Raw genomic sequence first — 14,419 nt, 5'->3', positions numbered from 1 at the left:
TAATATCATAGGGAATGGCACTATTAGGAGGTGTGGCTTTGCCAGAGTGGGTAATGGCCTTATTGGAGGCAATGTGTCACTGTGAGGATGGATTTTGAGGTTTCCTATGCTCAGGATACCACCCAGTGTCTCAGTTGACTTCTTGTTGCCTGTAAGATGAAGGACTCTCAGCTACCTCTCCAGTACCAAGTCTGCCTGCACGCCACCATGCTCCCTATGATGATGATAATGGACTGAACCTCTGAAACTGTAAGGGAGCCACCCCAATTAAATATTTTCTTTATAAGAGTTGCCCTGGTCATGGTGTCTCTTCCCAGCACTAAAAGCCCTAAGTATCATTAATGACAAGTGTCATTAAATTTTGTTCTCATTTGTTCTCCTTTCCCACTATATCCTCCTCCAGCTGATTCCCTTTCTTCTAGATTTGTCCCTCATCAGCTTTCCTGTAACAAGTATTTAATTCTCATCTATTATTTCAACTTCCCTTGATATCTCTTCTTCCCTTTTCATGATCTCCTTTCTGGTTTTGTAACCTTCTGTTGTAGAATACTCTCCTTTAAAAAAATTTCTTATAATACATGTGAGTAAATATATTTTTTTCATGATATTATAGCACTTGGGATAACACTCCCCCCAAGAGTCATGGACTAACAAAAATGCTAATGCCAAGCATGAAAACTCTCCTTTCAAGTTGCTGATCAAGGGAATCCAAGGGACTATTGCCCTTGGATGCCCCCAAAAGTTGAAGGTAAGTTTTGATTGTTGAAGACACCCTGAGCTTTGGACATAAGAACTGGAGGATTAGCATTACAAGTGACTCAAAAGCCTCCTCCTGATGACTAGCTTTCATAATACCAGAAAAATGATATACAAGTTGTCAAGAGAGGGAATCAATCAACAGTCCTACCCAGGTATCATCCCTATGAACCACAATGGCCAGCATGGCAAGACACCACTAAAAGTACAATATGGCACTTACATCTTGGTTGATAACCAACAGCTCTTTAATTGGATAAAAGTCCCACTGAACAAGAGGGAAATTATGCCTGGTATTGTAAACCTAGCCAATCATATGACTAGTGAGGCCATGGATTTTAGAGAAGACCCTACTACCACCACTTTACTACACTAGTATAATTCTTAACTACATTCTACATACTTACCCTAGTACCCACAGATACGGGTAGATCTCACCTCTCATCAAAGAAGCTTCTTTTTACAGCAGATAAAAAAAAAAAAAACATTACAGAAAGCCACAACTGCTCAAAATGAAAAGAACGATGCCTAGCCCCAATTAACACATTCACCATAAAAATCCTCCACCCAAGGCTCATGGAACATCACTGAAGAGAGATGGAAGATGGCAGGAGTCAGGGAACAAGGAAATATGCTGTGAGATTGTGCCTTTTAGCTATGATAGGGGAGCATCGATAAAACCTCAATAGCATGGCTTCCTAAACAAGAAGTGAACAATTCCAACACCAATTGAAATCCCAACACAGATGAAGAGGCACATGCAATTTAACTGCTGAGAGAGGGAGAATTAGCCTTTCCCAGGGAAAAGCCCCAAAGTTATGCCTAGAAACATATACATACAGGTAACACTGAGTAGACACAGCAGGTTATATTTATATGTATATTCAGTTATATTATATGCAACAATGTTAAAGAAGAGGAAGCTGTGAATTCCAGGGAAACATGGGTAGGAGGAAGGAGAGGGGAAATGTTGTAATTATATTTTAACTAAAATCTTAAAAATATATTGTATGAAATTCTTAAAAAATAAAATATGAAATACATATGGCTGAGCAAGCAGATATAAAGCATTTCAAGTCCTTTGGGCATATGCCAAGGAATGGCATAGCTGCGTGACATATTTTTAGCTTTGTGAGGATTCTCCACATTGATTTCTAGAGTGGCCGAATAGGTTTGCAATATCACCACATTCCCTCCAGCATCTGTTGTCTGTTATTCAAGTGGTGTTTGCCATTCTAAATTAGTAAAATTAAAAACTCAAAGTTGGCTTTTTGTTTTTTGTTTTGATTTGGTTTTTTTGCTTGTTTGTTTGTTTGAAGACAGGGTTTCTCTGTGTAGTTTTGGTGCCTGTCCTGGATCTCGCTCTGTAGACCAGGCTGGCCTCTAACTCACAGAGATCGCCTGGCTCTGCCTCCGGAGTGCTGGGATTAAAGGTGTCTGCCACCACCACCCAGCTCAAAGCTGTTTTAACATACATTTCCCTAATTACTAGAGATGATGAACATTCTTCAAGATATCTCTTAGGCAATTTTTTCTCTTTTTGAGAGCTCTCTGTTTGGGTCCCAAGCCAGTCTTCATTTGTTTTGGCTCTTTGTGTTTTAAAGTATTTATATATTTCAGATATTAATCCTATGTCAGATGTATAGTCAGCAAAGAGTCTCTCCCATTCTGTGATACTCCTCAATTGATTTTAGTTTTATGAAGACCCACTTGTCAATTGCTGGCCTCAGTTCTTAAGCAAATAGAGTCTTATTCAGAAAGTTCTTTCTTAAGAAATGCCTATGTCTCATAGGTGCTGCCCATGTTGTTTTCTAGCAGTTTTTTGGTGTTTTGGGGGTTCACATTTAGGTCTTTGATCTACTTGGAGTTAGTTTTAGTTTCATGAAAGATGATAGAGATGAGCCTGACTTGGTTCTTCTGCATGTGGACATCTAGTTTCCCAGCAACATTTATCAAAGATACTTTCTTTTCTCCAGCTTATGTTTTGAAATCTACCAGAGAGAGGGTACGTGACTCCTTTTGGCAGAGGGGAACTAGTTTCCTTTGGATCTAACATTCCAGCCTTATTTTAAAGATAAGGGCAACATACCCTTTTCTGGAACTGCTTCTCAGATGAAAATAGGATATCACTGTTAAGGCCCATGAAGGCTGAAATACTAGTTAAAGACTGGGAGAGGATTTGGGTAATTTGGGGTAGGGGTAGAGCATTCATCAGAAGCATTTGATTCTCTGACTCAACCTGAAGAGACAGGCAACAATCATATTGGCTGGACTGATTTACATCAGCTTTCAGCAAGCTCAGGGATCTTGGGTTTTGTAGGACTAAACTACTACAGAGAAGTTTGTGGTCCACAGCTGATTCCTGGATTATGTCTGTCAGCCAAGCAGAAATCTCATGAGACAGACAGAGACTAGGGGCAGAAGTTAACACTAAAAGCTTAGGGGAAATCCTTAGATTTGAAACTTTGAGGCCTGTGGTCCTGGGAAGACCAGAGGAAAGAGAAAGTCCCCCTTCAGGGACAGACAGCTGGCTAACATGACGGAGGCACTAATCTGGAGTCCATCTGACCTGGAACTGGTGGACCCAAGTCATGACTTTCTGACACTTACATGAAGTTTCCAAAATTCACAAAAAAGATCAAAGTTTTAGATATATTAGCATGACATTGTCTTCTGTAATCTGCATTGAAATCCTCACTGTGGGAAAAAACAGTTGACAAGTGTCTGTAAACAGCTGGAGTAGGCTCATGTCTTTCAGCCATGGCAAAAGTTTGGGGATTCCTCCCCGACAAAAAAATAGATTCTGAGTTAAAAGCATGAATACTCTTTCCTCTGTCTGATGGCTGGAAAAGACAAAAAATCATATATATATATATATATATATATATATATATATGACAGAGATGTTTTCAGCATGATGAGAAGCACTTTTAAGTTTATATTTAGAAAATAACCAAAGAAAGTTTAAACTTTTGAGCCTGTGACTATGATAATAGTAGCCAGTGCTTTGCCAGGGCTAGATTAAAAGTTTATTAGAACTCTACTGGTTAACTTGTTAGTACTCTCGTCCTCTGAAGTCCTAATATCATGTATTATCTTTTTTTTTTTTTTTTTTTTTTTTTTTTTTTTTTTTTTTTTGGTTTTTCGAGACAGGGTTTCTCTGTGTAGCTTTGCGCCTTTCCTGGGACTCACTTGGTAGACCAGGCTGGCCTCGAACTCACAGAGATCCACCTGGCTCTGCCTCCCGAGTGCTGGGATTAAAGGCATGCGCCACCACCGCCCGGCGTATTATCTTTTTTAATATAAATTCTGTCAGCAAGGCAAATCTGTTGTGAATTTGCCTTTTCTTACCAGGGGACCTTTGGTGGTATTGTCTTCCCCAAAATATTGTGTACCTTAATAAACTTATCTGGGGTCAGAGAACAGAAAAGCCACTAGTTAGGCAGTGATAGCACACACCTTTAATCCTAGCATTCCAGAGGCAGAAATCCATCTGGGATCTCTGTGAGTTCAAGGCCACATTGGAAATAGCCAGGCATGGTGACTCATGCCTTTAATTCCAGGAAGCAAGCCTTTAATCCTAGGGAGTGATGGTAGAAAGCAGAAAGGTATATAAGTCATGAGGACCAGAAACTAGAAGCATTTGGCTGGTTAAGCATTTGGCTGGTTAAGCTTTAGGCTTTCGAGCAGCAGTTCAGCTGAGAGCCATTGGGATGAGGACACAGAAGCTTCCAGTCTAAGGAAACAGGACCAGCTGAGGAACTGGTGAGGTGAGATAACTGTGGCTTGTTCTGTCTCTCTGACCTTCCAGTATTCTCCCCAATAACTGGCCCCGGGTTTGATTTTATTAATAAGAACTTTTAAGATTCCTGCTACAGGGACCTAGTAGTTCTAGAAAAAAGCAAGGCCTAATTTTCATATATGAAATGAACTGACCAAGCAGCTGCTGCTAAACTGAAAAAGATACAGTTAGCTATCAACACCACCAAGATATGAGAAGGATAAATTTATACAGAAAGTATAAACCAAATGATCATTTTATTAATTAAGATGACAGATGCTGTGGAATAATCCTTCTTGCACACCGTGAATATGTATTACTCTCATTGGTTTAAAAAAGAGCTGACTGGCCAATAGTAGGCAGGAAGAGGTTAGGTGGGACAGCCAAACTGAGAGGACACTGGAAAGAAGGAGGGCAGCATCACGAGAAGTCTCCAGCCAGACACAGAGAAACAGGAGATAGACATGTCCTTCTGAAAAAAGGTACTGCCACATGGTAGAGCATAGATAAGAAATATGGGTTAATTTAAGAAATAAGAGCTAGTTAGTAACAGGCCTAAGCTGTTGGCTGAACATTTATAATTAATTATTTATAATTAATAATAAGTCTCTGTGTGGTTATTTGTGAGCCAGCAGTCCAGAGAAACCCCACCCCACCCCCACACAGAGACTTGCCAGCTACCTGAAACTCCCTGGATGGTTACCCCAGGTTTCTCCATGGTGATCTTGTTGGTCTCTGGGAGCAGAGTTCCCAGGGTGGCCCCAGGGCAGCATCAGTCCTCAGCCATCACACAGGACAGCATTAACTCTTTGACTGTCACACAAGGCAGCATCAGCCTTTGGCTGCCTGACCCAGAAGGTCCAAGATACTTTCCTGTAGATGAGGAACTTGAGAGACTGGCACCTTGGCAAGGCAAAATGAAGAAGTCCATTATCTAATGGCCTGCTTGTCCACACTTTGGGCAGAGTCCTGGCAGTAGGCAAGGCATGGTGTAGTTTTTCCCAGTGGTTGTTGGCACTACCATAATCCAGGTAGTGTTGTTAGGAGCTAGAATTTTTGTCTATCATGGGAAGCCTTTTTGTTAATTGAACATTTTAAATACCATCTTCAGCAGATTTCTTAAGATTTTTGAGGGCTATCTATTAAGTACACCTGATTTTAAACAAATTTTACTTGTTTTTAGTTACTTGTTTACTTGTTTTAGGCTTACTCTTGAAAATATATACAAAAAGTTAAATAAAGCTTGGCCCTGTAAATGAATTACATTTGTACTTAGCATGACTACAAACACAAGTTCTGAATACATTAAAGTTTCAATCATTTATAAGGTGACTTACAATTAAATTGTATGTCCTAATTATCTTCAACAGTTTACAGCAAGTTAGCAGTTTTTACAAGATTAGAATTTAAAGTTTTATTCCTGTTAAATTAACCTTTCTTACTCAGGTTATCTCTATGTCCCCCAACACATACACAATCTTACCGATCCTCAGAAAAAGAAAGGTTACATTTCAGCGCAAGAGTTTTGAATATCCATGACCTTGAATGGGGGGACATTTTTTTGTAGCCATCCTTTTTTTCCATCTTTTTTACAGAAATGCTTTTGATTAAAAAAAATTAAATAACATGAGACATAATAGTAACAAATAAATTTACCATTTGTTGTAAGAAATTTTCTCTAAGGAGCTGTTAGACAATATCTGGACTTTTTATTCATTATAAATAACAGCTTTCCCATTGCTACAAAGGCAAACCCCTTTCTTATTCTTAGTATGTATTCTTTACAGATATTAACCATATGCAATAAGTTTATAGATCTTAAGGTACAAGGGTTACATAATAGTCTTACAAATCTTGAGAAGTTTGTATTTAGCAAAAGTTTTAGAGAGTTAAATAAAACCAAGAAAATGAATATGAGATAAACAACAGTAATTTCTATTGGGAACAGTTTGTTTTTTAGCTGTTTTAAAGCACATAGTGTCTTTTCCTATATTGTTCCACACCACACCCCGCCCCACCCCGCCACCCATTCTCTGTCCTAGAGTTAGGTGTCCTTTTAAGCTAGGACAGATATTTGAAGAAACTTTTCAAATAAGCATGCTTGAGTCAGGAGAAGGAGGACCATAACCCAACTCCAGAACTAGCATTTTAATAAAGCAGAACAGCATAAAATAATATTATCCATACCCCAAAGATGCTTGAATTCTTGCAAAATTCAATAAAGTGACTAAAGGGAGGGATGAAGGCAAACAGAGAAAAAAGAAAGCTCAGAGATGAGAGATTTCATGGGGCTTCATTGAACCCATGAGACTGAGCAAGCTCGGGGAGCAAGCTGGGAGCCAGAACTGCAACAAAATAAATACAAATAGTAATAATAATCAGACAAGCAAAGGCTGGCCACCATGCTATCGTTCACTCAACACAGCAGACTGACAACAGAGGGTGTCCCAGGGTGGGGAGTCACCTTACCCAAATGTGAACAGAGTACCCCGATGACATGTAACCCGGGACTTGAGTTACCCAGAAGAATGCACTCACTAGAATTCAGAAGACCAGCCAATACAGAAGGCTCAAGAGGGTCGAATTAGGGCATCCATTAGGGAGAGAATAGATCTGAAATGAGCTCCAAATGTTGTAGTCAGACTGTTCTCACCCAAGAGAAGGATATCAGGATGAGCTCTTTATAAATTTGAAGTTTTTACTGAGTCACACAGACCTGGGGCATGCACTCTCGTGACTACCAGTCAAAAGAGGTGGCCCTGAGATGAGTAAGCAAGGGGTTTATACGGTAAATCCACAAGTTTGGTACATCCCTTCAATGTAGCTATGATGACTATTAGCGCACATGACAGCATATGAATGTTTATTGAGTATAGGGCACAGATTTGTACTACGGTGTTTCTGTTTGAATAGGGAGCAGAAAGCCTTGTGGTTTCGGAAATAGAACAATGCAAGTTTGCAAGTTTTCCTATAAGTACCTTTACATGCCTGAGGATCAATCTGACCTCAGTTTTAGTCTGAGGTTGGGTCAGGATTTAGCAAATATGTTTTTTTTTTTTCACTTTACCAGTACTTTGTTAAAAGCATTTATTTAGAAGAACAGTCTTCTGGAGGAGCCTTTAAGTTTTCTACGTAAAGGACCATGTCATTTGCACATAGCAATAATTTGATTCCTTACACTCTTATTTGTAACCCTTTTGTTTCTTTTCTGGTCTTGTTTTGACTAAGACATTGAACACTATAGTAAATAAGAGTGGAGAGAGTAGAAATACTTGTCTTATTTCATATTTGAAAGGAAAGTCTCTCAATCTGTCCCCACTTCGTACAATGTTATATACAGGTGTTTTGTCATAGATAGCCTTTATTTTGTCATGTCCTTTCATTTTATTTTATGGAGCACTAGGAGAAATATTCTGACTTCTAGAAAGGGTTGGCAGGATCCAGCAGGGAACACATCTGGACCCTGACTTTCCTTGGTTAAGGGGTTGAGGAAGTATAATTGTTGATGATGATGTTTTAAATCTTACTTACTATCTATCTTAGTAAGGGTTTCTATTGCTGTGAGGAGACCATCACACCATGACCACAGCAATTCTTATAAAGGAAAACACTTAATTGGGGGTGGCTTACAATTTCACAGGTGTAGTCCATTATCACCATGGCAGGAAGCAAGGAAGTATGCAGACAGACATGGTGCTGAAGAGGTAGCTGAGAGTTCTGCATCTTGCTCCACAGGCAACGGTAGTTAACTGTCTCCTACACTGGGCATAGCTTGAGCATAGGAGACCTCAGAGCCTGCCCCCACAGTGACACACTTCCTCCAACAAGGCCACACCCATTCCAAGGCCACACCTCCTAAATAGTGCCACTCCCTATAGGCCAAGTATTCAAATACGAGTCTGTGGGGGCCATTCCTATTCAAACCACCACACTGTCATAGGTCTTCTAGGTTGTTTAAATCTCCTTGATTTAATTTTGGTAGCTCATATGTGTCTAGGAATTTCTTCTGTGTTTTCCAAGTTTTCTTTTTTCTTTCTTTCTTTCTTTCTTTAAATTGATTTTTTTGGGGGGGAGGAATTTCACATCATGCACCCTGATCACTTATTTCCCAGTCCTGCCATGTCCAACCCCTTTCCCTTTTGACAGCACCCCCACACTAAAAAAAGTTCAATTTGTGTTCTCCACACACTCACCGGAGCATGGTCAAACTCTCATGGCCTGCCCCTTACGTCAAACTGAGTCATTCCTCTCCCACACTCCTGCAAGAAGCCATCAATTGTGCAGGGATAACTTCAGCATCCTTATCACACTCCCTACGAGTTCTCTTCAATGGCTTCCTGTTTAGGCTATTACCCTTTTGTGGGGAGAGGTTGGGAGGTAGGGGTTGTCACAGAGGCCTTCCATGTCCCTCCCTCTCAACTGTGCAGTGCAATCATTGACATCACTGCAAAATTAGCTTTCTTGCTCTTTACAGTCAATGGGAGCACAGGTCACGGGCTTCCACATGTTTTCTAGCAACAGCACAAACCCCTGCTGCAGTAGGACCACTGACCCAGACAAGGCCCTTCGAGGTAGCCAGGACCACAGACATCAATGTGGCCTCAGGTCACTCACATCAATATGGCCCCCTGAGACAGTGAAGTAAGTTTTCAGAATGCGTTCTAATGATTGTCCTTATTTCATGAGAAACTGTGAAAACATTCTCTTTTTCATGTCTAATCTTATTTTATTATGATGTGTGTGTGTGTGTGTGTGTGTGTGTGTGTGCGTGTATGTGTGTGTGTGTGCCCCATATGTGTGCAGGTACCCACTGAGGCTATAAAAGGGAGTTATATCCCCTGGAGCTATAGTTACAGATGACTGTGAGCTACCTGATACAGAAGACGGCAACTGCTTTGGAAAGCTCTGGAAAGGGAGCAAGAACTCTTTTATCTGTTGAGCCATCCTTCTAGCTCCCTCATCTCTAACTTGATTAATCTGATCTTTTCTTTCTCTTTTTTTTTTTTTTTTGATTAGATTGGCTAGGGTTTGTCAGTCTTACAGTTTTGTTTTGTTTGTTTTTTTTAATCTACTTCTATGTTTGATTCAATCTATATATTTCTTTTTCAGTCTTCATCCCTGATCTTACAATTTCTTGTCATCTGCTGCTTTTATGTTTGGACTGTTCTTGTTTTTCTAGGACCATGGGCAACATTAGGCTATTTATTTAAGATCTTTTTTTTAGTCTTACTGTCACCTGTTTATGTTTGTATGTATGCCACGGCGCATGTAGAGAGAAGAGAAAAACATTCAGGAACTGATTCTTTCCTTCTACCATGTGGGATCTGCTGATCAAACTAAGTTCTCCAAGCTTAGTGTCAAGCACCTTTATCTACTTAACCATTTCACTGGCACCCAGAATCTTTAATATGAACAGTCATTGCCATAAACTTTCTTCTCAGAACTGCCTTTGGTATACCCCAGATGATCTGGTAAGTTGTGTTTTTCCTTTCATTTGACTCTAGGAAGTTTTTTTTTTCTGCCTATTTTCTCAATGACCCAGTGGTTATTCAAAAGCATAATGTGATTATTATTATTATTATTATTATTATTATTATTATTATTATTTCTTTGGAGTTAACCAAGATTTTTGAATATTCATTAAACTTGTAATAATTTATGAAAAAAAGCATGTGGAGAGGTGCTACAGGTTAGTGCATTTGTGAGGTAACAAACAAACCTGAACAAAGAAACTGGAGACAAACTTGTCTTCAGAAATGACTAGATATTTCACCAGTAGCAATGCGAGGCAGTCGTACATGGGTCTATACCATCCGACCCTCAAGGCCAGAATGGAGCCTACAGTTCCTTTTGTCTCCTGCTAGGATAGCACTTCAAGACCTACAAGTAAAGCTTAAGCATTCTCTAGATTATTTCTTTTGTAATGCTCAGTTATCAGTTATAAAACCATCAATACTTTCATTACATCACAGGATTAGGATAAGTAAATTCATTGGAGTAATGAGAGCCAGCTTCCTCGCTGTGAGAAGTCCAGATGTAAAAAGGAAAGGTTGGAAAGACTATGCTTTTAGACTGTAAACAGAAGTATATTTATAAGCTCAGACTCAGAGTCAGTGGTAGTAAGCCTTAACTATTCATTTCTAACTCTGTCCTGAAATGCCCTCAAAGCAATGATACTACCAAATCTCTACCTGGAGAAACAGGGTCTTTTAAAGAAATGGCTAATGGCAAACCCAGTGGGAAGAAGCGATATGACATGTCAAATATGCAAGACGATGCTGTGGGATGTTTTGTATGTCCTGTGGGAGCCCGTTCTCGGATTTCTCGTGGCTTTAACCAGCAGATCTGCATAGAGGATGATTAGGACCATGGGCCTGAGTGCAGGTGTCTGAGATGGTCTGCACTTGGCTGTGCTGGGGGATGGTCTGTATGGCAAATGTGTTGCTCTGATTGGTCAATAAATAAAAACCTGATTGGCCGTGGCTAGGCAGGAAGTATAGGTGGGACTAACAGAGAGGAGAAATAAAAGAACAGGAAGGCAGAAGGACTCACTACCTGCCAGCCGCCACCCTGACAAGCAGCATGAAAAATGCTGGTAAGCCACGAGCCGCGTGGTAGGGTATAGATTTGTGGAAATGGATTAATTTAAGCTATAAAAACAGTTAGCAAGAAGCCTGCCATGGCCATACAGTTTGTAACCAATAGAAGTCTCTGTGTTTACTTGGTTGGGTCTGAGTGGCTGTGGGACTGGCGGGTGACAGAGATTTGTCCTGACTGTGGGCAAGGCAGGAAAACTCTAGCCACAAGATGATATGATAGGTCAAGTACACAAAGAACAGCTCACAGGAGCTTCAAGGAATAAAATCTGGAATAAGTTATGATTCAAAAATAAATATTTAAGGAAAACAGAAATACATGAATCTGATATAAATACATAAACAAGAATGAAGCTAAAATATTCTCTCTCTCTCTCTCTCTCTCTCTCTCTCTCTCTCTCTCTCTCTCTCTCTCTCTCTCTCTCTCTCTCTCTCTCCAGATAGAATCTCTCTGTGTAACATCCCTGGCTGTCCTGGAACTCACTCTGTAGACCAGGCTGGCCTCGAACTCACAGAGATCTGCTTGCCTCTGCCTCCTAAGTCCTGGGATTAAAGGTGTATGACATCACCACCCAGCTTTTTTTTTTAAAGTGCCAAAAATAGGCATCACAGAGAAGATGAAGTTAGAAAACCAATATTTGATAAATATCACACTAAAACATCCAAATATCATTAGTAAATGATAAAACCAATAGATGAAAAAAAAAGATTTTCCAGTGAGAGTTTGACAAGAAATAGGGTAACTATGTAGTCTTAAAGTACCTCTCCAAAAATACCTATAAACTCAAAATGGAAAATTAGTACCTTACAGGAAACAAAGTTAGAAGATAACACCATTACTTGACATCATTAGTAACGTGATAGACAGGTATGTTATTTCTCTTTCTGTAACCCATTGAGAACTCCTGCCAAAACTGAAGCATGTGTTATATTTAGATGACGACTGCATTAATGTCCATCCTTACTACTGTACTATGTGTTTGACAATGTTAATAAATTGCTGTAAAATATTTTAAAGTTTTTAACAATTCAAAGTATCTAATACCCCCCAAACTCCCCTGTATGCAAATGTCCCCAAACAAGATAGTTTCTGAAGATACTTGGTCCTAAGTCCAAAGGCATATACAAATGCAAGTAAGTGTATTAGGAGCGAGAGCAGTGAAATTGTGAGAAGGCTGATTTTTTGCTTAAATCTTCCCTTTGGGCTTTCCTTAAGGCTAGCCTTCATTTCTGCCATTATCCTCACTGTGACTCCATCTCTTAGATCTAATAAATGTATAAAATTACAGTAATATCAGAGTACTATGTACTTCTGCCTTGTCACTGAGTAAAACCATACTTACTATTTACACTCATTATACATATTTATGAATAAATCATATACTTTAACTGGATGAATGAAATTTTGACAACTTATTGTTTTGAAAGTTAAGATCGTCATGAGATGGACCTGATAAACTATGTTTGGTACTTCAATCAGAGAAGCTTCTTTTAATTTTTACACTAATTTGTAGAATGATTGATACATTCTCAAATCAAATTCCATTATAAATCAAATGTCCATGATCCTCCTTAAGAAGCAGAGGGAAAGTCTGTGCATTCCATCTACACACTGTGGCTGAGACTTCTAGCAGTTGCCTCTGTCCCTTTTTCCTGAATGTGGAGTCAGATTACACACCCCAGTGTTCCAGGTGGCTAACGCTGGCCATGCTGTTGAGCTCTAGATTCCAAGTCTGGCCTAAAATTCTTTTCATTCATTTTCTCTGTTCTCTTCTGCCAGCCAGACGGCAAGCATACATCTATGAAGAACAATCCTGTAGTAAATAGCCACTGAAACCCAGTCTTCTAATTGTTACTCATAGTTACTATTCCCATGAATGAAAACATACAACAATAAGCAGTCTTCCAACAGTCATGATCAATGTGTCACACTTACAAACTGAGGCTTGTAGTACGCTGGACCTATTGTGTTATCACTAGCAGGAGGTGTCCGCCTTTCAATACTGTCGTCGTCATTGAGATGGTAGCCGTGAGACTTTCCAGAAGAGGGAATTGATGGAACATCAAGGCTTCTGGAAATTACAGGTGTTCTAGAAATTTTCTTTAAGCATAAAATGTTTGTGAGGAACACATTTTATGTTATTCAGAGTCAAGAAAGAATAAGAGCAAAACATTATAATTTACTAAAGGCAATCATTAAATATTGACATAATGAATTACATAATATTAACCAAAAAAGTCTTATAGAACTAAGTTGAAGGAATGCATTCAAGCTTTAGCACATCTTATAGACTAAGTCATAGACACTATTAAAACCACCATAAAAACCAAGGATTGACTCTTAACTTGGTCAGCTACTTATCTTTCCTAGTAAAGCAAACAGTACTGATTCAATAAATAAATAAATAAATAAATAAAATAAAAGCAAGGTGCTCCTGCAGCAACATCCGATATTATGACAGTGTATGCTATACAGAACAATCCTTAGTTCTTTCCTTGAGTTCATCTAGTAACATTTCCAGCCTTCATTCCCTGCAACTCTTGACTTCTCTGTATATTACCCATAACTTATACACATGTGCTAACTGCACAGGCCACAGAGCAGAAATATGTCTATGAGGTAATGTTAAAGCCAATGGAAATGAATCAAACTCATTTATAAATACGGTGTGTATCAGATGTAAATACAGCAATAAAATGTATGCTTTAATTCTGAAAGAACTATGGCAATATTGACATTCTTAACATTAGGTCAGAGCTTTAAATTGGTTAGCCTTTTTAAAAAGGTTTTAGTTCCATGGGAAATAAATAGAAACAGGAAGTAGTATCATAAATTAAAAATGTATCTATCAAACAAAACATGGACATTTAAAGGATTTAGTTGTACAGAAAAAAATAACATGGGATTATATTGATCCCCATATTTTCTGGGCAAACAAATAACTGCAATGGTGAATGCACACATGTCCATACACAACTGTGCTATGAAAAGCTGCCACTGCTAGACATGATTTTTCACTAGAGATATCAGCTAAGTAGCTTCAGTGGCACTTATGAAAAGAAATTTAAAAAGAATACCTTCAACAGCTTTCCTTCTATTCAGTACTTTCAAAAAGGACACACCAAAGGTTTCCAAAACAATAGCCTTCCCTTCCTTAAGCTTCTATTCATGTTCCTCTCCCTCAGATCTTGTGTTTCCAGCAGTCCACAGAATGCTACACTTCCCTAAGCATGCCATGCCAACACACACTGCAGTGCCGTCACTCATGTGCTCTTCTGGGACCAC

The 14,419-nt window shown here is 39.1% G+C and overlaps 1 protein-coding gene across 2 annotated transcripts in view; it reads right to left on the bottom strand.

The window, feature by feature from the left end:
• Positions 1-14,419, bottom strand: part of Stpg2 (sperm tail PG-rich repeat containing 2) — a 467,029-nt gene that overhangs the window by 441,165 nt on the left and 11,445 nt on the right. For both annotated transcript variants that reach the window (XM_042280009.2, XM_076575061.1), the window contains exon 4: positions 13,070-13,234. In XM_042280009.2, the coding sequence (XP_042135943.1) occupies positions 13,070-13,234 (165 nt within the window). The remainder of the gene's footprint in view (positions 1-13,069; positions 13,235-14,419) is intronic.

This window comes from Peromyscus maniculatus, chromosome 6 (genome assembly GCF_049852395.1).
Source record: "Peromyscus maniculatus bairdii isolate BWxNUB_F1_BW_parent chromosome 6, HU_Pman_BW_mat_3.1, whole genome shotgun sequence".
Lineage (NCBI taxonomy): Eukaryota > Metazoa > Chordata > Mammalia > Rodentia > Cricetidae > Peromyscus > Peromyscus maniculatus.
The sequence above is the reverse complement of the archived record's forward strand: the minus strand, read 5'-3'. Positions and strand labels throughout refer to the sequence as shown.